General features: G+C 52.0%; 3 protein-coding genes across 11 annotated transcripts in view; 1 reads left to right on the forward strand and 2 right to left on the reverse strand.

The window, feature by feature from the left end:
• The window catches only part of OCA2 (OCA2 melanosomal transmembrane protein), a 60,849-nt gene extending 58,160 nt beyond the window's left edge, over positions 1-2,689 (reverse strand). The window contains exon 1 of one of the 3 annotated variants that reach the window (XM_076053413.1): positions 2,205-2,689. The gene's annotated coding sequence lies outside the window, so the exon portion shown is untranslated. The other 2 variants (XM_076053414.1, XM_032976916.2) reach the window with 2 other exon arrangements.
• A 10,773-nt stretch (positions 2,690-13,462) lies between these two features.
• Positions 13,463-21,829, reverse strand: LOC142906036 (uncharacterized). Of its 2 annotated transcripts, none has more exons than XM_076053415.1 (5): positions 21,547-21,829; positions 17,691-18,675; positions 16,827-16,995; positions 16,172-16,277; positions 13,463-13,660 (listed from the first exon to the last, which is right to left on the reverse strand). In XM_076053415.1, exons 1-5 carry the CDS (start codon positions 21,648-21,650, stop codon positions 13,648-13,650), a joined length of 1,377 nt encoding a protein of 458 aa, XP_075909530.1. In that variant the 5' UTR covers positions 21,651-21,829; the 3' UTR covers positions 13,463-13,647. The 2 variants fall into 2 exon arrangements, with proteins under 2 accessions (XP_075909530.1, XP_075909531.1); XM_076053416.1 differs by lacking the exon at positions 13,463-13,660 and adding an exon at positions 14,708-14,946 and having other exon boundaries at positions 21,547-21,828.
• A 1,255-nt stretch (positions 21,830-23,084) lies between these two features.
• The window catches only part of SNX25 (sorting nexin 25), a 32,506-nt gene continuing 32,098 nt past the window's right edge, over positions 23,085-23,492 (forward strand). Inside the window, exon 1 of one of the 6 annotated variants that reach the window (XM_032976902.2) lies at positions 23,085-23,436. The gene's annotated coding sequence lies outside the window, so the exon portion shown is untranslated. The remainder of the gene's footprint in view (positions 23,437-23,492) is intronic. The other 5 variants (XM_032976904.2, XM_032976903.2, XM_032976905.2 and 2 more) reach the window with 5 other exon arrangements.

Here is a 23,492-nt window from a genome sequence, read left to right on the forward strand (position 1 = left end):
AGAGGCGATACGGGGCGCCTTTGTCTTTGGTGGGGGGAGCGGTGGCGCAGCGGTTAGCACACTGTGCTTCGAACCCGGCCACCCGAGTTCGATTCACACCGGCGACGATTATCTAAACCGGTGCTGAATCTCCCCTAGGTAGACTCGGCCTCAAATGAGTACCCGGTGCGGTGTGTAAACATCGCCACTGGGGAGACAAAGGCGGCCGGGCGTGGTGCTGGCCACCCACCCCCTCGTGTGCCGTGCCGGCCTTCATAGGTGCTGCTCGCTCACAGTACTTGCCCCTACACTCTATTAAGGCTACACGGGGGATCTTTGTCTTTGTACAGTCATTGTCCTCTCGTCGCTCCACTGCTGGATGAGGGCCTCTCTCTCTGTGTCTCAGTGTCATCATCGTGGTCTATCCACTGCTGGAGTAATATCAGTGTCACGATGTCTCTACCCTGTGTGTCTTCTCTCATCCACGTGTCTCTCTGTGTCTCTCAGTGTCATCATCGTGGTCTATCCACTGCTGGAGTAATATCAGTGTCACGATGTCTCTACCCTGCGTGTCTTCTCTCATCCACGTGTCTCTCTCTGTGTCACAGTGTCACCATCGTGGTCTATCCACTGCTGGAGTAATATCAGTGTCACGACGTCTCTACCCTGCGTGTCTTCTCTCATCCACGTGTCTCTCTCTCTCTCTCTGTCTCAGTGTCATCATCGTGGTCTATCCACTGCTGGAGTAATATCAGTGTCACGATGTCTCTACCCTGCGTGTCTTCTCTCATCCACGTGTCTCTCTCTCTGTCTCAGTGTCATCATCGTGGTCTATCCACTGCTGGAGTAATATCAGTGTCACGATGTCTCTACCCTGCGTGTCTTCTCTCATCCACGTGTCTCTCTCTGTGTCTCAGTGTCACCATCGTGGTCTATCCACTGCTGGAGTAATATCAGTGTCACGACGTCTCTACCCTGCGTGTCTTCTCTCATCCACGTGTCTCTCTCTCTCTGTGTATCAGTGTCACCACCGTGGTCTATCCACTGCTGGAGTAACATCAGTGTCACGATGTCTCTACCCTGTGTGTCTTCTCTCATCCACGTGTCTCTCTGTGTTTCAGTGTCACCATCGTGGTCTATCCACTGCTGGAGTAATATCAGTGTCACGATGTCTCTACCCTGCGTGTCTTCTCTCATCCACGTGTCTCTCTCTCTGTCTCAGTGTCATCATCGTGGTCTATCCACTGCTGGAGTAACATCAGTGTCACGACGTCTCTACCCTGCGTGTCTTCTCTCATCCACGTGTCTCTCTCTGTGTCTCAGTGTCACCATCGTGGTCTATCCACTGCTGGAGTAATATCAGTGTCACGATGTCTCTACCCTGCGTGTCTTCTCTCATCCACGTGTCTCTCTCTGTGTGTCTCAGTGTCACCATCGTGGTCTATCCACTGCTGGAGTAATATCAGTGTCACGATGTCTCTACCCTGTGTGGTCTCTCATCCACGTGTCTCTCTCTCTCTGTGTCTCAGTGTCAACATCGTGGTCTATCCACTGCTGGAGTAATATCAGTGTCACGATGTCTCTACCCTGCGTGTCTTCTCTCATCCACTTTGCCGAGGCAGACCGTGGCACGATATTCGTCGCCACGTTTAAATCTTTAAGCAACGTTGTATTTTAGACGTTTAAAATAAAAGTGTTGTAAGTTATGGACGGCGTTTTAAATAACGCGTTTATTATTTAACATGTCCTTAATTACAATCTACGACATTACGTCGACGTTTGATAATTTGACAACGTATTTAAATGCAGGTTATTTTATTCACATGTTGGATAATTTAACTTTGTTTATCAGCTGTTAATGATCAAACATACACAATACTGCGAAAAATCAAACGTAAAGTATATACACAATGGAACATAACAACACATAGCGTGCATCACGTGTATATATATACATTAATTAAATATGAATGATATTCAGTATGTGTGCGTTAGACGAGATTTGTCGAACAATCTTCTTACCCGGTGTCAACGTTGGGCGTGCGTCTTACATTCGGGAGCGTCTTATAATCCCGAATGCCCACTGATAGTAGTGATGCTAACAATGATGATGACAGCTAAACTAATATTACTCTTTGGTTCTGTCGGTAAAGCCACGTAGGTATAAAATACCTAATCAACATTTAAACTAATATTGTTCGTACACTGTTCGTGGGTAGCCTCACCTCGTCGGAGTTGGAGCATTGAATGATGCCAACTTGAGACTCGAGTAGGAGAGAGGAGGGGGGCAGATGAAGGGAGGAGAGGAGAGAGGTGAGAGGGAGTGGAGGGGGTTGAGAGGAGAGGGTTGAGAGGAAGGGGAGAGAGGGGGGAGAGTTTAGAGAGATGGGGAGAGTGTAGAGAGGGAGGGGAGAGTTTAGAGAGAGGGGGGAGAGTTAAGAGAGAGGAGGGAGAGTTTAGAGAGAGGGGGGAGAGTTTAGAGAGAGGGGAGAGAGTGTAGAGAGGGAGGGGAGAGAGGGGGGAGAGTTTAGAGAGAGAGGGGGGAGAGTTTAGAGAGAGGGGGGAGAGTGTAGAGAGGGAGGGGAGAGAGGGGGGAGAGTTTAGAGAGGGATGGGAGAGTTTAGAGAGAGGGGGGAGAGTTTATAGAGAGGGGAGAGAGGGGGAGAGTGTAGAGAGGGAGGGGAGAGAGGGGGGAGAGTTTAGAGAGAGGGGAGAGAGGGGGAGAGTGTAGAGAGGGAGGGGAGAGAGGGGGGATAGTTTAGAGAGAGAGGGGGGAGAGTTTAGAGAGGGAGGGGAGAGAGGGGGGAGAGTTTAGAGAGGGATGGGATAGTTTAGAGAGAGGGGGGAGAGTTTAGAGAGAGAGGGGGGAGAGTTTAGAGAGAGGGGGGAGAGTTTAGAGAGAGGGGAGAGAGGGGGAGAGTGTAGAGAGGGAGGGGAGAGAGGGGGGATAGTTTAGAGAGAGAGGGGGGAGAGTTTAGAGAGGGAGGGGAGAGAGGGGGGAGAGTTTAGAGAGGGATGGGATAGTTTAGAGAGAGGGGGGAGAGTTTAGAGAGAGGGGAGAGAGGGGGAGAGTGTAGAGAGGGAGGGGAGAGAGGGGGGAGAGTTTAGAGAGGGATGGGAGAGTTTAGAGAGAGGGGGGAGAGTTTAGAGAGAGGAGAGAGAGGGGGGAGAGTGTAGAGAGGGAGGGGAGAGAGGGGGGAGAGTTTAGAGAAGGATGGGAGAGTTTAGAGGGAGGGGGGAGAGTTTAGAGAGAGGGGGAGAGTGTAGAGAGAGAGGGGAGAGAGTAGAGAGAGAGGGGGGAGAGTAGAGAGAGAGGGGAGAGAGTAGAGAGAGAGGGGGGAGAGTAGAGAGAGAGGGGAGAGAGTTTAGAGAGGGGGAGAGTGTAGAGAGGGGAGAGAGTAGAGAGAGAGGGGAGAGAGTTTAGAGAGAGGGGGAGAGTGTAGAGAGGGATGGGAGAGAGGGATGGGAGAGTTTAGAGAGAGGGGGGAGTAGAGAGAGAGCGGGGAGAGTTTAGAGAGAGGGGGGAGAGTTTAAAGAGAGGGGAGAGAGTTTAAAGAGAGGGTGAGAGAGTCAGGGGGGAGAGTAGAGAGAGGGGGGAGAGAGGGGGGAGAGTTTAGAGAGATGGTGAGAGAGAGGAGGGGAGAGAGGGGAGAGAGAGGGGGGAGAGTTTAGAGACATGGTGAGAGAGAGGAGGGGAGAGAGGGGGGAGAGTAGAGAGAGTAGAGAGAGAGAGGAGAGAGAGTTTAGAGAGAGGGGGGAGAGTTTAGAGAGAGAGGGGGGAGAGTTTAGAGAGAGGGGGGGGAGTTTAGAGAGAGAGAGGGTGAGAGGGGGGAGAGTAGAGAGAGGGGGGAGAGAGAGGGGGGAGAGTTTAGAGAGGGTGAGAGGGGGGTAGTAGAGAGAGGGGGGGAGAGAGGGGGGAGAGTTTAGAGAGAGAGGGGGGAGAGAGAGGGGGGAGAGTAGAGAGAGGGGGGAGAGTTTAGAGAGAGTTTAGAGAGAGGAGGGAGAGTTTAGAGAGAGGGTGAGTGTTGAGAGAATGTGAATAATAGTGAATGCATAAATGTGAATGAGTGAGAAAATGTGAATGACTTCCAATATGAATGAGACGTGAACGAATGAGACAATGTGAATGAGTGAGATAACGTAGAGAATGAATCACGGGGCCTGGAGCAGCGTGACTGCAGACGACACGGGCGTAGAACCAGCAGCGCCACTCCCTCGTGCGCCGTGCCGGCCTTCAGAGGTGCTACTCGCTCACGGCACTTGCCCCACTGGTCTTTTGAGGCTATACGGGGAATCTTTGTCTTTGTCTGTGTGAAAGTGGCGAGCGGTCCGAACCCAATGACTCGGCTTCGATTCCCTGCTCACGATCAACACTGGTGACGATTATCTGAACCGGGCCTGGACAACCCCTAGGTCGACTCAGCCTCAAATGAGTACCTCGTGTGGCGTGTAAACATCGCCACTGGGGAAACAAAGGCGGCCGGGCGTGGTGCTGGCCACCCACCCCCTCGTGCGCAACGTGCCGGCCTTCATAGGGGCTCGCTAACAGCACTTGCCCCTACAGTCTGTGAAGGCTATATGACAAGTGGAACAATAGAATCTCACCCAGATGGAGTGGAACAATACAATCTCACCTAGATGGAGTGGAACAACAGAATATCACCCAGATGGAGTGGAACAATAGAATCTCACTCACTCGGAGTGGGACAATAGAATATCACCCACTTGGAGTGGAACAATAGAATCTCACCCACTTGGAGTGGAACAATAGAATATCACCCACTTGGAGTGGAACAATAGAACTCACCCAGATGGAGTGAAACAATAGAATCTCACCCACATGGAGTGAAACAATAGAATCTAACCCACTTGGAGTGAAACAATAGAATATCACCCAGATGGAGTGGAACAATAGAATATCACCCAGATGGAGTGGGACAATAGAATATCACCCAGATGGAGTAGAATAACAGAATATCACCCAGATGGAGTGGAACAATAGAATATCACCCAGATGGAGTGGAACAACAGAATATCACCCATATGGAGTGGAACAACAGAATATCACCCAGATGGAGTGGAACAACAGAATATCACCCAGATGGAGTGGAACAACAGAATATCACCCAGATGGAGTGGAACAACAGAATATCACCCAGATGGAGTGGAACAATAGAATATCACCCAGATGGAGTGGAACAATAGAATCTCACCCACTCGGAGTGGAACAATAGAATCTCACCCACATGGAGTGAAACAATAGAATCTAACCCACTTGGAGTGAAACAATAGAATATCACCCAGATGGAGTGGAACAATAGAATATCACCCAGATGGAGTGGGACAATAGAATATCACCCAGATGGAGTGGAACAATAGAATATCACCCACTTGGAGTGGAACAATAGAATATCACCCAGATGGAGTGGAACAATAAAATCTCACCCAGATGGAGCGGGACAATAGAATATCACCCAGATGGAGTGGAACAATAGAATATCACCCAGATGGAGTGGAACAATAGAATATCACCCAGATGGAGTGGAACAATAGAATGTCACCCAGACGGAGTGGAACAATAGAATCTCACCCGGATGGAGTGGAACAATAGAATGTCACCCAGATGGAGTGGAACAACAGAATATCACCCAGACGGAGTGAAACAATAGAATATCACCCAGACGGAGTGGAACAATAGAATCTCACCCAGATGGAGTGGAACAATAGAATGTCACCCAGATGGAGTGCAACAATAGAATCTCACCCAGATGGAGTGGAACAATAGAATATCACCCAGATGGAGTGGAACAATAGAATCTCACCCAGATGGAGTGGGACAATAGAATCTCACCCAGATGGAGTGGAACAATAGAATCTCACCAACATGGAGTGTAACAATAGAATATCACCCAGATGGAGTGGATCAATAGAATATCACCCAGATGGAGTGGAACAATAGAATCTCACCCAGATGGAGTGGAACAATAGAATATCACCCAGATGGAGTGGAACAATAGAATATCACCCAGATGGAGTGGAACAATAGAATGTCACCCAGATGGAGTGGAACAATAGAATCTCACCCAGATGGAGTGGAACAATAGAATCTCACCAACATGGAGTGTAACAATAGAATATCACCCAGAGGGAGTGAAATAATAGAATATCACCCGGAGGGAGTGACACAATATAGAGACCCATAGACTCACGTAGAGACCTATATTCTCATAGAGACCCACAGACTCACGCAGAGAACCATAGACTTAGTCAGAAACCCATAGAGACCCATAGCATCACACTCAGAGACCCATAAACTCACACAGAGACCCATACATAGAGACCCACAGACCCACTTAGAGACCCATAGACTCAGACGCATAGACTCACACAGAGACCCATACACAGAGATCCACAGACTCACTCAGAGACCCATAGACTCACATATAGACCCATAGACTCACACAGAGACCTATAGACTCACACAGAGACCCACAGACTCACTTAGAGACCTATAGACTCACACAGAGACCCATACACAGAGATCCACAGACTCACTCAGAGACTCATAGACTCACATATAGACCCATAGACTCACACAGAGACCCATAGACTAACATATAGACCCAAAGACTCACACAGAGACCCATAGACTCACACATAGACTCACTGAGGCAAGGGAGGAATGCATGAGGATGGGGGGGAGGCCCGTGCCCACCAGCGACTCGCTGGCAGCAGCAGCACCAGCACAGTTTAGTGGGAGCCCACGTGGGAATGTGAGAGTGGAGCCGTGTGATGGGAAGGCGCTGGACGAGACCCAGCAGAGAGCTCTGATCTCCTATCTAATTCCTCGGCTTGCGGCTCATAATCCTCCCATTAAGGCATCGAGTTATTTGGGAAGCCTCTGCATCGTGTTACATTCCTGGTTAATGCTCTGTAGGATTGTGTCCAATCAGACACAGACCTTACTCACTTCCAACACAGTCTCTGTGCCTAAGCACTCAACTCCAACAGTCTCTGTAGCTAACCACTCAACTCCAACACAGTCTCTGTAGCTAACCACTCAACTCCAACACAGTCTCTGTAGCTAACCACTCAACTCCAACACAGTCTCTGTAGCTAACCACTCAACTCCAAAACTCTGTAGCTAACCACTCAACTCCAACACAGTCTCTGTGCTTAACCACTCAACTCCAACACAGTCTCTGTGTCTAACCACTCAACTCCAACACAGTCTCTGTAGCTAACCACTCAACTCCAACACAGTCTCTGTAGCTAACCACTCAACTCCAACACAGTCTCTGTAGCTAACCACTCACTCCAACACAGTCTCTGTAGCTAACCACTCACTCCAACACAGTCTCTGTGTCTAACCACTCAACTCCAACACAGTCTCTGTAGCTAACCACTCAACTCCAACACAGTCTCTGTAGCTAACCACTCAACTCCAACACAGTCTCTGTAGCTAACCACTCACTCCAACACAGTCTCTGTAGCTAACCACTCAACTCCAACACAGTCTCTGTAGCTAACCACTCAACTCCAACACACTCTGTGTCTAACCACTCAACTCCAACGCAGTCTCTGTAGCTAACCACTCAACTCCAACAGTCTCTGTAGCTAACCACTCAACTCCAACACAGTCTCTGTAGCTAACCACTCAACTCCAACACAGTCTCTGTAGCTAACCACTCAACTCCAATAGTCTCTGTAGCTAACCACTCACTCCAACACAGTCTCTGTAGCTAACCACTCACTCCAACACAGTCTCTGTAGCTAACCACTCAACTCCAACACACTCTGTGTCTAACCACTCAACTCCATCACAGTCTCTGTAGCTAACCACTCAACTCCAACACAGTCTCTGTTGCTAACCACTCACTCCAACACAGTCTCTGTGTGTAACCACTCACTCCAACACAGTCTCTGTAGCTAACCACTCAACTCCAACACAGTCTCTGTAGCTAACCACTCAACTCCAACACAGTCTCTGTAGCTAACCACTCAACTCCAACACAGTCTATGTAGCTAACCACTCAACTCCAACACAGTCTCTGTAGCTAACCACTCACTCCAACACAGTCTCTGTAGCTAACCACTCAACTCCAACATAGTCTCTGTAGCTAACCACTCAACCCCAACACAGTCTCTGTAGCTAACCACTCACTCCAACACAGTCTCTGTGCCTAACCACTCAACCCCAACACAGTCTCTGTAGCTAACCACTCACTCCAACACAGTCTCTGCCCCTAACCACTCAACTCCAACACAGTCTCTGTGTCTAACCACTCAACTCCAACACAGTCTCTGTAGCTAACCACTCACTCCAACACAGTCTCTGTAGCTAACCACTCACTCCAACACAGTCTCTGTAGCTAACCACTCAACTCCATCACAGTCTCTGTAGCTAACCACTCAACTCCAACACAGTCTCTGTTGCTAACCACTCAACTCCAACACAGTCTCCGTAGCTAACCACTCAACTCCAACACAGTCTCCGTAGCTAACCACTCAACTCCAACACAGTCTCTGTAGCTAACCACTCAACTGCTGCCACCGACAAGACTCAGGACTAAAATATCAAAATGTGCCGACTCGTTCGTCAATTTTGGCGTCACAAAAAGGTGGGGGGGAGGGGTCTGGGTGGGTGGGTGGGGGGCAATGCATTAGATTCTCACTCTGGTCATATGTTCGCATTGTTCCAGTCACGCAGCAATCGGCTCACTAACCCAGAGGTCACGGGGCAGCATTGCAGTGGACACGTGGAATCCTGCTCGGTGCTCACTCACACCACTCACGCACCGCGCGCTCACCCCGCGTGGTACAAAAGCGCCGTCACACGCAGCTCACAAGACCAACAAACTGGGCAAGCCAGTCCCGCCCTCCAACCCAAGCGAGCCTCCTTTCCCCCGTGACTTTGCAGAGGACAAATGTAAGTTCTCAGCTATATTAGCCGCAGACGCCCCGTGCATAACCAACAAACCCCAAAAAAATCCACTCCAAACGCAGGCCCGATCTCGTGCGCTCGCCAAAGCTGCGTTCATCCCGGACAGAAGCATTGGGATGGCGGGCGGCCGCCACGCACAGGTCACTACTCACTAACAGGTCACCACGCACTAACAGGTCACCAGGTCACCACACACTAACAGGTCACCAGGTCACCACACACTAACAGGTCACCAGGTCACCACACACTAACAGGTCACCACGCACTAACAGGTCACCACACACTAACAGGTCACCACACACTAACAGGTCACCACGCACTAACAGGTCACCACACACTAACAGGTCACCAGGTCACCACACACTAACAGGTCACCACGCACTAACAGGTCACCACACACTAACAGGTCAGTTTAACACGTAGGCTTTCGCGACCAATATTATTCATAATTAAGGTTTTTGGGTTAGATCGCGTTATTTATAAATGTGTCGTAACCCTCCACCACCCGACACGGCCAATCAGCAAAAAAAAAGGTGTCACGTTGACAAAAGACAAATAATTCACTACTTTAGCCCACCGGTGTGTTGAAGAGTGAATCCACAATATTTACAGTTTGAGTACGACGTTTCGCTGGTAAATACATCCAGCATCATCGGGCAATTCGGCAGAATGGTAAAGCCCTCGCTTGCTCCCGGTTTTATATAGAGCAGTAAGGTGACGTCATCACTTAACTCATATCAGGTGCAGTGATTAGAGGCGGAGGGGGGGGTATTGTAATTATATAATCGATTAATCAGTCAATGGTGATGATTAGTAATGAGTTGTAGATTAGTAATTAGTTGTAATGTGTGTTAGTGATTATATGCTATGTTAGTAATCCATTAATTAGTATGTGTTTCCCCTATATGGAATTGTAATGTGCATTCATATGCCTAGCTCCCTCGGCAAAGCCACGCCGAAGGGCCTCAAAACCACCTAGACTCTATGGGCTACCAAAGATTCATAAAATCGGCATCCCATTACGACCCATAGTCAGTACAATTGGCTCTGCCACATATCAATTAGCAAAATATATAACCAAACAAATACAGCCCTACATCGGTAAGACATCTTCATTCATAAAAAAATCAGAACATCTTGTGAATGTGATTAAAGATATTAAACTTACTCCTGATGATATTCTGGTAAGTTGTGATGTGATTTCTCTATTCACTAAGGTTCCAGTGGACGAATCGCTTAAATTACTTGATACACTAGTAAAGAATACCGGTTTACAAAAAGATATTCCGAAACTTGCTGGCCATTGTTTAAATAACACTTACTTCTTATGGAGAGGGGATTTCTTTAAACAAAAGGAAGGAGCAGCAATGGGCTCTCCTTTATCCCCTGCTATAGCAAATTTGTACATGGAAAACTTTGAAATAAGAGCACTTGCCTCGAGCACATTAAAACCATCCTTTTGGTTTAGATATGTGGATGACACTTTGGTTGTCTGGCCACATGGTAAAGATACACTTAATTATTTTCTAAATCATCTCAATGCACAAAACCCGGCCATCCAGTTCACCATGGAAATGGAGGTGAATAACACACTCCCATTCCTAGATATTTTGCTTGGACATGGCCTAAACGGTAAAATAACACACAGCGTTTATAGAAAGCAAACGCACACTGATGCCTATCTGAATGCAGAATCACATCATCATCCAGCTCAGAAATCCTCTCTTATCAAGACGCTCATACATCGGGCCAAAACAGTGTCAGATGGTGAGAGTCTAGTGAGAGAGATTAAGCACGTTAAAGACGCACTACGACAGAATGGCTACAATAATGCTCAAATTAACAGAGCACTGAATGCCAAATCACGATCGCAAAGCAATACTGCTGAAAGCGACCAGATTGTTAAAACAATAAAAATTCCATATATCTCAGGAGTAACTGACAAATTAGCCCGTGTTTTGCAAAAGCAAAACATTACAGTAAGATTTGGTACAGTACACAAAATTCAAAAACTAGTATCTTGCACTAAAGACGCATTACCTAAATTATCAACAGAAGGTGTATATCGGATTAATTGTTTATGTGGCAGCTGCTACATTGGGCAGACGGGACGTAACATCAGTGTAAGACTAAAAGAACATCAGAGAAATATTAAATTATCTCAAACACAACTGTCGGCAGTGGCAGAACATGCTTGTCAACAAGGACACTCAATTGATTTTGACAATGTTGCAGTGGTGTGTAAAACTAATTATTACTGGCAAAGACTAATTAGAGAATCCATTGAAATTGAGAGGAACAAGAATAACTTTAATCGCTCTGACAGCTACAGGCTTAGTGCGGCCTGGAAGCGTATTATTAAATAATACACATTACATTTTGATTTAAAGCTTTCGTGACTGCAGTGATTCATGTTCTTGGCTCTTTCGGTGGAGTCGCGTTGGGGAGAAGCAATAAAATAATAGAATATCTATGTTTGTTGTTTTGTTGTTTCCCTTCGGCGTGGCTTTGCCGAGGGAGCTAGGAATATGAATACACATTACAATTCCTTATAGGGGAAACACATACTAATTAACGGATTACTAACATAGCATATAATCACTAACACACATTACAACTAATTACTAATCTACAACTCATTACTAATCATAACCATTGACTGATTACTAATCGATTATATAATTACAATACCCCCCCCCCCTCCGCCTCTAATCACTGCACCTGATATTAGTTCAATGATGACGTCACCCTGCTGCTCTATATAAAACCGGGAGCAAGCGAGGGCTTTACAATTCTGGCGAATTGCCCGATGATGCTGGATGTATTTACTAGCGAAACGTCGTACTCAAACTGTAAATATTGTGGATTCACTCTTCAACACACCGGTGGGCCAAAGTAGTGAATTATTTGTCTTTTGTCAACGTGACACCTTTTTTTTTGCTGATTGGCCGTGTCGGGTGGTGGAGGGTTACGACACATTTATAAATAACGCGATCTAACCCAAAAACCTTTATTATGACTAACAGGTCACCACACACTAACAGGTCACCACGCACTAACAGGTCACCACGCACTAACAGGTCACCAGGTCACCACGCACTAACAGGTCACCAGGTCACCACGCACTAACAGGTCACCACGCACTAACAGGTCACCACACACTAACAGGTCACCATGCACTAACAGGTCACCACGCACTAACAGGTCACCAGGTCACCACGCACTAACAGGTCACCACGCACTAACAGGTCACCACGCACTAACAGGTCACCACGCAATAACAGGTCACCACGCACTAACAGGTCACCAGGTCACCACGCACTAACAGGTCACCACACACTAACAGGTCACCACACTAACAGGTCACCACGCACTAACAGGTCACCACGCACTAACAGGTCACCACACACTAACAGGTCACCACACTAACAGGTCACCACGCACTAACAGGTCACCACGCACTAACAGGTCACCACGCACTAACAGGTCACCACACACTAACAGGTCACCAGGTCACCACGCACTAACAGGTCACCAGGTCACCACACACTAACAGGTCACCAGGTCACCACACACTAACAGGTCACCAGGTCACCACACACTAACAGGTCACCAGGTCACCACGCACTAACAGGTCACCACGCACTAACAGGTCACCACACACTAACAGGTCACCACGCACTAACAGGTCACCACGCACTAACAGGTCACCACGCACTAACAGGTCACCAGGTCACCACGCACTAACAGGTCACCACGCACTAACAGGTCACCACGCACTAACAGGTCACCAGGTCACCACGCACTAACAGGTCACCACACACTAACAGGTCACCACGCACTAACAGGTCACCACACACTAACAGGTCACCAGGTCACCACGCACTAACAGGTCACCACACACTAACAGGTCACCACACACTAACAGGTCACCACGCACTAACAGGTCGACGCAAAACTTAAAACTGCACCGCTGCATCAATTCGGTCGGCACCGTCGCCACCACCGCGCCTGACAAAACGACAAAGCTTGCCCAGCCTGCACACAACGTGCCACACACACACACATATCATCATCATTATCTTCTGTAACGCTGGCAGCAACGTCACCATAATCCCCCTCTTGCTGCTGCTGCTGCTCAGCTGACAAGTCACACGCACAGGGTCATCGCCGGCACGCCGAGCCGACAGACCCACACCTCCCAAGTGACGGCGCAGCCGCTGCCTTCGCACACAACACGAAGGCCACGCGCTTCTCGCTCCGAGCCACCGTGGCAAGCCTTAGCCCTGCTGATGAGCCGCTCTATGTCGAAACCGGTTCAGAGTTTTGCTCGTACTCTGGATTGAAAATTAATTCCGTACTGCTTTTTGTGTTTAGTGTCGTTACCCTTGCCCCCCCCCCCCCCCCCCCGCGCCTCCGATTAGCACGGGTGGCTACGTACGGCGCAAAAGAAGCCCAAAGCACATCGACGCAAGGCCGTGATGGCTGATGGGCTGCGGTTGTCAGAAACACGCTTGAAATCAGCTACACGGAGAGCCATTTTCGCGATGTAAAATTAAACTTTATTTATCCCGCGAGTACCCGCGGCGCAGCGGCGCGCGCCGCCGTTCCCCCTGCGGAGGCCTCGCGCGGGCGAGAGGGAGCGGCGGGAGGAACCCCCGCACAAAAGTAAAATCGCCGGCGGCGTTGCGACATTTTGACGAGCAGAATCGCGATGCGCTCCGTCACGAGCTTCCACTTTGGGCGGCAGGAAGAGCGGAAAAGAAAAGAACGACGAAACACTTACGGTCACCCGGCAATAATTGGGATGCCGCGCTGTGTGCAGCGCACAAATGTTGTTTCTGGGTCATAGCCGCTCCGGAAAAGCCAATTGGCACCGTGCAATTTCCACAAAACTTGCTCCAAGGTTGAGCAGCGACACAACACGGACTTTCAACGCCAGCTCAGGAATGCCTCGGTTGAATGTCGAGACTCCTACGAGAACGTGTGCGGCAATTTACACAAATACAATAGAGGGAATCAATTATCCGGTGGCTTTGGATTTTCAAAAACGCCAGATTACTAATCACATCATAATTTAACATTATTTTTGCACATTCTCGTATGACGTTATGTTTTTAGGTGTTGGCTTTTTTTAGAGTTATAAATTTGTTTACCATATGAAATTGGCATAAGTAAACAAAGACAAAAATAAATATCCGACTTTAAAAAGTTGCTGTATTTACTGCACCGTACTTACCTCTTCAATCTCAAAGACTCTGCACGGGGTGATGTATACATACACGTGCAGTATTGTCATTGTTTAAGTTGTATGTAGTGTATAATGTACCGTACCGTATATAATATTTAACATTGAAATCGAGAGTAGTTACTTTTTTTGTCACGAGCACGGTGCCCATCGCCGGACTGGTTACAGCCTTTGGAACGGTTTTGCCGGTTTCGCCGGATCGGCCCGGGACCGCCGGATAATCGCGCCGCCGGATAATCCACGATCGACTGTATTTTGCTACTGGCTGGCTTTTCGCGGTTGTGCTGCGTAGCCCTTGAACGTGATTGCGGGTTGCACCAGAGGGAGCTCTGGTCAGTGTTTGGTCTACTCTTCCATTGCCGGCCGGACGTCTTGGAAAAACGTGGGCGTCACCCACACTTCACCCCACCACACGTCGCGATCCGCCGATGGGCTACACGCGATGATGTACCCACGCACGTGGCGCCGTACCGTAACTCTGCGAGGCGGTCAAAGTGATAGAAAATACGCGAAAGGAAAGCATTGCCACACGTAGCTTTGTTTGTATTTGAAGTTTTATATAGGGTACGCCCACGCACCTACTTTAATGGTCGATACACGAACACAAAAGGTTTAAATTAAGGGGTTTGGGTGAAGTGCAGGCGGTCACGTCAAGAGCCACGGAGCGAGCACCATCGGGGGAGTGGGGGGGGGGCCTTGGTTTGAATCCGGGTCTCATCCGCCCCCCGCGATTAACCCGGCTCCCCGGGTGACGAGCGCCCGTGGTCACCATGCGCTGCGAACAGAGAGGCGCGTCGCCGAGTTTTGACGCGGGTTGGACAAGATAAATACATTCGCTTAAAACGTGCCTGGGTTCAGCCCGCCACTCGCAGGTTACATCTTGAGAGCAAATGTTACGAGGTACACGGTCGTAGACTAACCCCGTTACTTTTTTTATTGCATGGTTTTAACGTTTGATTGGAGGATAATAATTTACGTACGGGGGGGGGGGGAAGGGTGGGGCGTAATTTTTAGAAAGGCCACTTCAAAGAACTTGAAGTTTGAATGATTAATTGAAAATTCAACAAACGTGCTCCGTTGTTCAAGCTCCCGTTGCCGAGAGGTGGAACCGAGGGAAAAGCTCCGGGACTGCAAGTGCAGAGGCGTTAACCATTACACCGCAGGAGCATCCCTCGCCAACAGCGGGGAAGGTAACCAACCAGGGTTGCAGGCTTTTGCCACGTGGTGGCAAAGCGGGCGACAATTTACCGCCCCTCGCGATCTGACAAGACGGTGGGCAATCGCGGCCCGCGATGCAACGTAGGGCGCCTCCAGTGGCTGCGGGGTGTACGTGACGCGATTGCGCTCGGCAGGCAAGGCGGGTTGGGAGATCAATCGATTCTCGCGCGGCACAGCGCCTCGATGAAGGCAACAAACCGATCCCAACGAGTGCCGAGCGAGACCGCGCGCGCGTGTGAAGAGCGTCGTTAGAACCGCTTGTTGCGTGTTAGTTTGATGTCCTTCCCCCGCACCTCCGATTGGCACGGTTGGCTACGTACGGCGCGAAAGGAGTCCAACATTCGCACACGTATCGCATACGCGTTGAGAGTACGCGGGAGGGCATGTGTATATGCGTGCCTATGCACGGTACGTTCGACTGTCATCCTTTGTGTTCGCCATGTGTGTATGTATATACAGGGTGCTTAAAAAAATGTTAACACTTCCGAGAATTTGCAATGATACCACACGAAGTTTACCCCCGGGCTCTGCAGACCACCTGGAGAAGATTCCAGGCCATGTGTTGACAACGATGGCGAACAAATGAAGACTCTTTGACTCTCTGAAGCGATTAACATACACATTTGTAATCATGTTACAGTGTAACATGATAACAATCCGTCATTTTCCCATTAGTCCCAAATAAGTGTTAACAGTCCCAAATAAGTGTTGACAAAAAACGTGGAGCACCCTCCCGCACGTATACGTGAGTATGTATTGCACGTTCACTCGTATTCCATCACCAGCGGGGGTCCCAGGCCGGCCTGGAGCTGAGCAGCGACCGCGGCTGGAGGCCGTGGACACGATCGCCACGGGACACAAAGGAGCTGGACGCACGGGAGCTCCCCTCTGCGACGCACGAACACGCAGCAAAGACAAAGATCGCCGTGTAGCCTTAACGCGCCGTGGGGGCAAAGTGCTGTCGGCGAGTGGCACCGATTAAGGTCGGGACCGTCGCACGGAGGAGGCGGTCGGCTACCTCAATCTCCCCAGCGCTGATGTTTTATACACATCGCACCAGGTACTCGTTTAAGGCTCGGCGGACCGAGGGGAGGCCCAGGACCGGTTCAGAGATACGTCACTGGTGTTAGCCGTGAGCGGGAATCGAACTCGGGTCGCCGAGTTTGCAACGCGGCGCTAACCGCTACACTACCGCTCCCCACCCAGACACACACAATAACGCATAAAAATGCGCCGCAAATACACCTACGGAAAGACAAAGATCCCCCGTATAGCCTTAGAGGACTGTTGGGGCAAGTTCTGTTAGCGACCACCTATGGAGGCCGGCAAGGCACACGAGGGGGTGGGTGGCCAACGCCTTTGTCTCCCTCGCAAATACATCCATAGACACGCTCGCGCGCACAAAGACAGACGGGCGCAAAGCAAAGACGGACATACCGCTGGCTCGGCCCTGGGACTTGGCCCTGTGCGAGGCCGGCCGGGAAGACGACGACGACGACGACGACGCGGGCAGGGCCTGCCCCGTGAGACGCGCGTGGTCACGCAGCTGCTCGGCCCGCCGCAGCCCGGGGGACACCTTGGCCGCCTCGAGCCTCTTCAGCAAGGCCTGGCGGGACACAGGGCAAACGCGGCACGCTGCAGCGGACGGTGGACGGTGTGTACTGCCCGCGTGGACACGCCGACCGGAAACGCGGACATCAGTGCTAAATTATTTGTTTTACATAGGCTGCGATAAGTGACTTACGTCACATCTCAAATGGGTACATTCGAAAGGGCAACCCCGTTGGCAGGTGGAGTAAACGCGGCTGTGTCCCCGTTCCGAGACGTGCGCAGAGCGCCGGGTGTCCACGCGAGCGGCTCGCCGTTCATTTTGTTTCGAGAGGCGTCGTAGCGGCGCCGTTGTTTTTAAAGACGTCGTTGCTCACCGCAGACAACCGTAGCGACACGACCGCAGCTCTACGATAGCTGGCGCCAAACTGTCACACGCCCTCCCACATGGTCTTGCACGCATGTACGTTGAACTTGTTTTGCGCTGTACGTAGCCAACCGTGCTAATCGGAGGTGCGAGAGTCTCGGTACGGATAAAGTTATTTTAGTTTTTCGTCTACGTCATCGGAACGGAATCAGAATGGGACTGGGTTAAACAGGCTGCTTGCAGTTTTATAACGCTACACCCACATTACAAACATACGCAACTGGACTACTTAATAAAATTCGCACCTCCAATTCGCGCGGTTGGCTAAGTACGGTGTGAAAGAATTTCAACATACATACGTACAACATCTCTGCACGCATCCTCACATAATTGGCTCTCTCGATGCGCATGTGCTCTCTCTGGCGGTTCATGGCGGAGTGGCTGGGACGAGCGCCCACCGGCGCCAGTGCTGCCTCGCGGCTGGGCCTCCCCGCGCCATCCCTGCCGCCTCTCCCCGCTCCTCCCCCCGCAGGCCCCGGCGCCGGCGACTTGCGGCAGAGCTCGCGCAGCAGCCGCCGATTCTCTCGCTCGATGCGCTCGCACTCCGCGTTGTTGAACGAGAAATTCCGTCTGCCCGCCGACGTCCGCCGGCTCCCAGCGCCGGCGGCGGCCGCGGCGGCGCCCGGCGCGCGCCCCCTCCTCTCGCTCAACACCGACCGCAGCAGGTCGTCAAACTCCTCGTCGTCGCCGCCGCCTTCCCGTTTGCCGGCGCCCACCGGCGTCGCCGGATCCTCGGAAGCGGCCGACGGCGGCTCGCGCCGGCGCACACGGAAGTTCAGGTTCTCCTGCCGCGCCGGCCGCCGGTCGTGCCGCCGGCGCGAGCCTCGGGGGCTGCTGCCGGCGGAAGAGAGCGGCGTCACGTCGGTCACGCTGCCGCCCGAGTCGCCGCCGCGGGCGGCGCCCCCGTGGCGTTCTCCGCAATGCGCCACCGAGTCGGCGCGCAGCCGGCGCAGCCTCTTGCGCGCCTCCTCCAGGCATTCGTCGAAGTCGTCCGAGTAGCGCTCTTCGTCCCCGTCCCTCGGAGTCCCCGTCGGGATCTTCGTTTCCAGTTTGGCGCGACGGTTCGGCCCCCGTCGGCAGGCGGCAGACGACGTCGGGTCTGAAGAGGAGTCGGAGTCGTCGGAGAGAAGAGGAGGAGTAGAGACGCTCTTCCTGCCTGGGGAGCGAGCCAGGGGTGAGCGGCTGTAGCTGTTGAAGCTGCTGCTGCTGCTGCTGAAACTGCCGCCGCTGCTGCTGCTGCAGTCGTCGTTGTGGGTCAGAGGCGGTCGCTTGCCCTCTTCCTTGTCGAGCGGATTGGCGGGCATCTCGAGCCTGTGTTGTGCACAGAAGACGTTATTTACACAAACGTCGCCTCAAACGTACAGCATCAAGTCGAAGATTAAGTCGATTTCACTTGTTACACGGATGATCCCTAGATCAGTGGTGCGTAAGCGCAGCAGCAACACAACAAAGACGAAAACGTCAATAATTGCGGTTTTAACTTGAACATTATCGAGGTCCTGCTGTAGATGATGTTGCAACTCCTCCACGGAATTCCCGGAGTCCAAGAGGGCTGTGCCATCGGCAACAAAGTTTATAACGTCGGAGCGCGAATCGCAGATGCCCAGATTGTTGGCGTGCAGAATAAAAACGGAACGGTGGCCCGGTACAGAGACCTGGGGGACTCCCTTAGTCATGGGGGTTCTGTCAGGTGACCTCATGTTGACGGAGACGATGGGAAATCGGTCAGAGAAATTGCACGGCGAGTTGATTGCGCAATCTGAAATGTGTTTGGCATTTGAGCCTTTCCAACGCGACAGCAGTGAACCGGTGTCAAATGCTTCAGACAAGTCGAGGAGTAGGATGGCAAAATGACGACGAGATTGAGGGTGCCACGGTGGCTAGGAGATGTTAACTACCACGCCTGGTATACGGCAGGTCGTGTGTGGTTGTGTAGTGGTGCAGTGTGTGGTTGTGTTGTGTGTGGTTGTGTGTAGTTGTGTAGTGTGTGGTTGTGTAGTGGTGTAGTGTGTGGCTGTGTGTAGTTGTGTAGTGGTGTAGTGTGTGGTTGTGTAGTGTGTTGTTGTGTGTAGTGGTGTAGTGTGTGGTTGTGTGTAGTGGTGTAGTGTGTGGTTGTGTAGTAGTGTAGTGTGTTGTTGTGTAGTGCTGTAGTGTGTGGATGTGTAGTGTGGTTGTGTGTAGTGGTGTAGTGTGTGGTTGTGTAGTGGTGTAGTGTGTGGTTGTGTAGTGGTGTAGTGTGTTGTTGTGTAGTGCTGTAGTGTGTTGTTGTGTAGTGTGGTTGTGTGTAGTGGTGTAGTGTGTGGTTGTGTAGTGGTGTAGTGTGTGGTTGTGTAGTGGTGTAGTGTGTGGTTGTGTAGTGGTGTAGTGTGTGGTTGTGTAGTGGTGCAGTGTGTGGTTGTGTAGTGTGTGGTTGTGTGTAGTGCTGTAGTGTGTGGTTGTGTAGTGTGTGGTTGTGTGTGGTTGTGTAGTGGTGTAGTGTGTGGTTGTGTAGTGTGTGGTTGTGTGTAGTGCTGTAGTGTGTGGTTGTGTAGTGTATGATTGTGTGTGTGGTTGTGTAAGCAAATGCATCATATTAATAAATACAATTCCTGCCATTTTCAATCAACAGATGGATAAAGGCATCTGCACGAATGGGTTTTTCTTCTTCTTTTAACCATACTTCACCACGCTGGTATATGCGTGTGGCTGAAACGCAAGCCTGTCAACCCCGTACCTTATCACAGACCACTTCAGACCTTTATTGATCACCCCGTGCCCCTTATAAATGTCAACGTTCATCCTACAAAGTCCCATCGCAAGGGGGAAACACAAAGACATGTGTTTTTTTCTTGTCGTTCCCCGTTTTGAAGCGGCCGTACGCCACAGGGACCCTGAATGCTCGACAACCCAGCACAAGAACACGGGGCCTTTCGTGTGGGTTGACGACTGCGTCCTGCGTGCATCGTGCAGAGGTTCTGCCGCTACTTATTTCTTTCGCACGGCTGCCGATGCAGAGCCACGACTATTACAATGGTCACACACATCCACGTGCCCGAGGTGGGAGCGGCAGCGGAGGCGTGGGGCAACAACAAAAGAGCTTTATAGCTCATCGGATTCATTCAACGGGTGTGGGGCAACTCTTGATTCCCTATCGCGTGATGTCCCCCTCCCACCCCCCCACTTCGTACTTGCTGGGTCGGGCATCGCGTCGGGTGCTTCCGAGTTGCGTTCGCGAAGAACCCATCAACAACAACAAGCGCCGTCACGCCACTGTGGCTTGTGCCAGGCTAGGTGCACCTCTGAGGCGGGGGGGGGGGCACGTGAAGTGTCGCAGGCTCTCGCTTGGGCGGAACCCCGAGGTGTTTAATGGGGTTGACGGTGATGACCGGCGCGGTGAAGTATGCTCAAGTAAGGCCTCGTGGCTCGCATGGAAAGCAGGCAGGCCATCGTGATTAAACTATTGTTGTTTTTTGTTTACAGATTTTGAGCAGGTAAGGGGCCACTGAGCTATGTGCATAGCTCAGAAGCGACCTGGCCACAAATGAAAGCCCAAACTTAGTGGCTGATCACCGTGTGGAGATTCAGATCGGCCTCATCCTCTTGAAGCGCGCGTCTCGAAATGTGGACGGGACAGCCCGGAGACAAATCCACGCGACCACGGGGAGAGAGAGACACAAACTACAAATATACAGCAGCAGTAGCAGGCGTCGTCAGGGTCGGGATCGAACCCACGACCTCCTGCACACCAGGCGAGGCAGTCAATATCTCACCACGGGGAGAGAGACAAACTACAAATATACAGCAGCAGGCGTCAGGGTCGGAATCGAACCCACGACCTCCTGCACACCAGGCGAGGTAGTTAACATCTCATAGCCACCGCGATGATGATGAGAGACACAAACTACAAATATACAGCAGGTGTCAGGGTCTGGATCGAACCCACGACCTCCTGCACACCAGGCGAGGTAGTTAACATCCCCTAGCCACCGTGATGATGATGAGAGACACAAACTACAAATACACAGCAGCAGCAGGCGTCGTCAGGGTCGGGATCGAACCCCTGCGATACCAGGCGAGGTAGTTAACAACACGTCGCCACGCACACACGCGTGACAAGTGATATGTATTATTACAAGTGAAAGTTTTAAACCGCCGCGTCGAAGCGGTTAAGGCGCAGGCGAGCGCCGCTCCGTAGGCCCGAACCTGTAGGGGGGCTGAGGCGGCGGCGCCTCGCAGGCGCCCTCCGTGAAGAAGGAGGCGCAGCGAGGGGGCTCCCGGGCTGCGCCCAGACTCGCGCCGGGCTCCATGGAGTCTCGGCGTCTCGCGGGGGTTGTTGAGCGACGACAACAACGACGATGACGACTGGAGGGGGTGGAGGAGGTGGAGGAGCAGGAGGGGGTCGGTCAAACGGTCGCGGTCCGGCGCCCGCTCGCTCGCGACTCGGAAACCGCCGCGATTCAAACTCCACCCCCACACCCCCCCCTCACCCCCCCTCATCACCCCCCCCTCACCCCCCCCTCACCCCCACCCATCACCCCCCCCCTCACCCCCACCCATCACCCCCCCCCTCACCCCCACCCATCACCCCCCCTCATCACCCCCCCCCCTCACCCCCACCCATCACCTCCACCCTCACCCCCACCCATCACCCCCCCCTCATCACCCCCACCCATCACCCCCCCCTCATCACCCCCCCCACACCCCCCCATCACCCCCCCCATCACCCCCCTCATCACCCCCCCATCACCCCCCACTCCCCCCATCACCCCCACCCCTCACCCCCATCACCCCCACCCCTCATCCCCCACTCCCCCCCATCACCCCACCCCTCACCCCCATCACCCCCACCCCTCACCCCCCCTCACCCCCATCACCCCCACCCCTCACCCCCATCACCCCCCCATCACCCCACCTCCCCCCCCATCACCCCCACCCCTCACCCCCCACTCCCCCCCATTACCCCACCCCTCACCCCCATCACCCACACTCCCCCCATCACCCCCAACCCCACCATAACACTCCCCCCCATCACCCCCACTCCCCTCCCCCCCATCCCCCCCAACTCCCCCCCACTCCGCACGCGTTACCACGGCAACGGTGTGACGTCACCGCCGCGGTTGCTGTTTCCCTCCCGCTCCGCCACGTAAATAACGTTCCGGGGGGCATGCGTGTTTAATTTGATTTTACGAAAACAACTTTGCTTCGCTTAGTAGCAGGCGTATTAAATTGTTTCTTTAGAAGGAACGTTTATGACGGTATCGGTTTATCTTAACCGATTTGATCTGTGTTAGCAAAAAAAAACGAGCGTCCGGAACCTAAAGTGCCATTAACCTCGTTATGCTGAACTGTTTCTCACCGGAAACTTTTTTTTAACCTGCCAATGAACGACCACCGAGGGGGTCGGGGAGGGGGGCCGATGACGTAGGGTCGATCGCGCCCTCGTGCGATGACGTCATCGCGCGGTTTGGTCGGGGAACTGGGTGGGTCGGGGGGGAGGGGTGCGTGATGACGTCACGCCAATTGCGCGCATAAACGCGCCCTCGTGCGATGATGTCATCGCGCGGTTTGTTTGTCATGACGTCACGCAGGTGCTTCGTGGGATGACGTCACGGGCCGTACATCGCCGTGATTGTTGATTGTTTATAATCTTTGGGTCTATTCGGTAAAGGCTCGCGAGCCGGGGTGGGGGGCGTCTCGGGCATCGCCGTGGGGAGTTAAAAACAACACACACACAGTGACACACACACAACTACACACACAACACACACACAGTGATACACAGTGACACACACACAGTGACACACACAGTGATACACAGTGACACACAGTGACACACACACAGTGACACACACACAGTGATACACAGTGACACACAACTACACACACACAGTGACACACACACAGTGACACACAATTACACACACAGAGTGCGCGGGTAGCGGCCTCAGCAGCCCTCTGATGAGGCGGCAGCGGCGGCCTCAGCAGTGGCGGCAGCCCCCTGGTGAGGCGGCACCTGGTGAGGCGGCCCCTGGTGAGGCGGCCCTCTGGTGAGGCGGCCCCTGGTGAGGCGGCCTCTGGTGAGGCGGCCCTCTGGTGAGGCGGCCCCTGGCTCATTGACTCCCCCCCCCCCCAGGGCTGTCGCTCGCGAT

Source organism: Petromyzon marinus, chromosome 61, assembly GCF_048934315.1.
Source record: "Petromyzon marinus isolate PM22_M1 ecotype Great Lakes invasive population chromosome 61, UKy_Petmar_22M1.pri1.0, whole genome shotgun sequence".
Classification (NCBI taxonomy): Eukaryota; Metazoa; Chordata; class Hyperoartia; order Petromyzontiformes; family Petromyzontidae; genus Petromyzon; species Petromyzon marinus.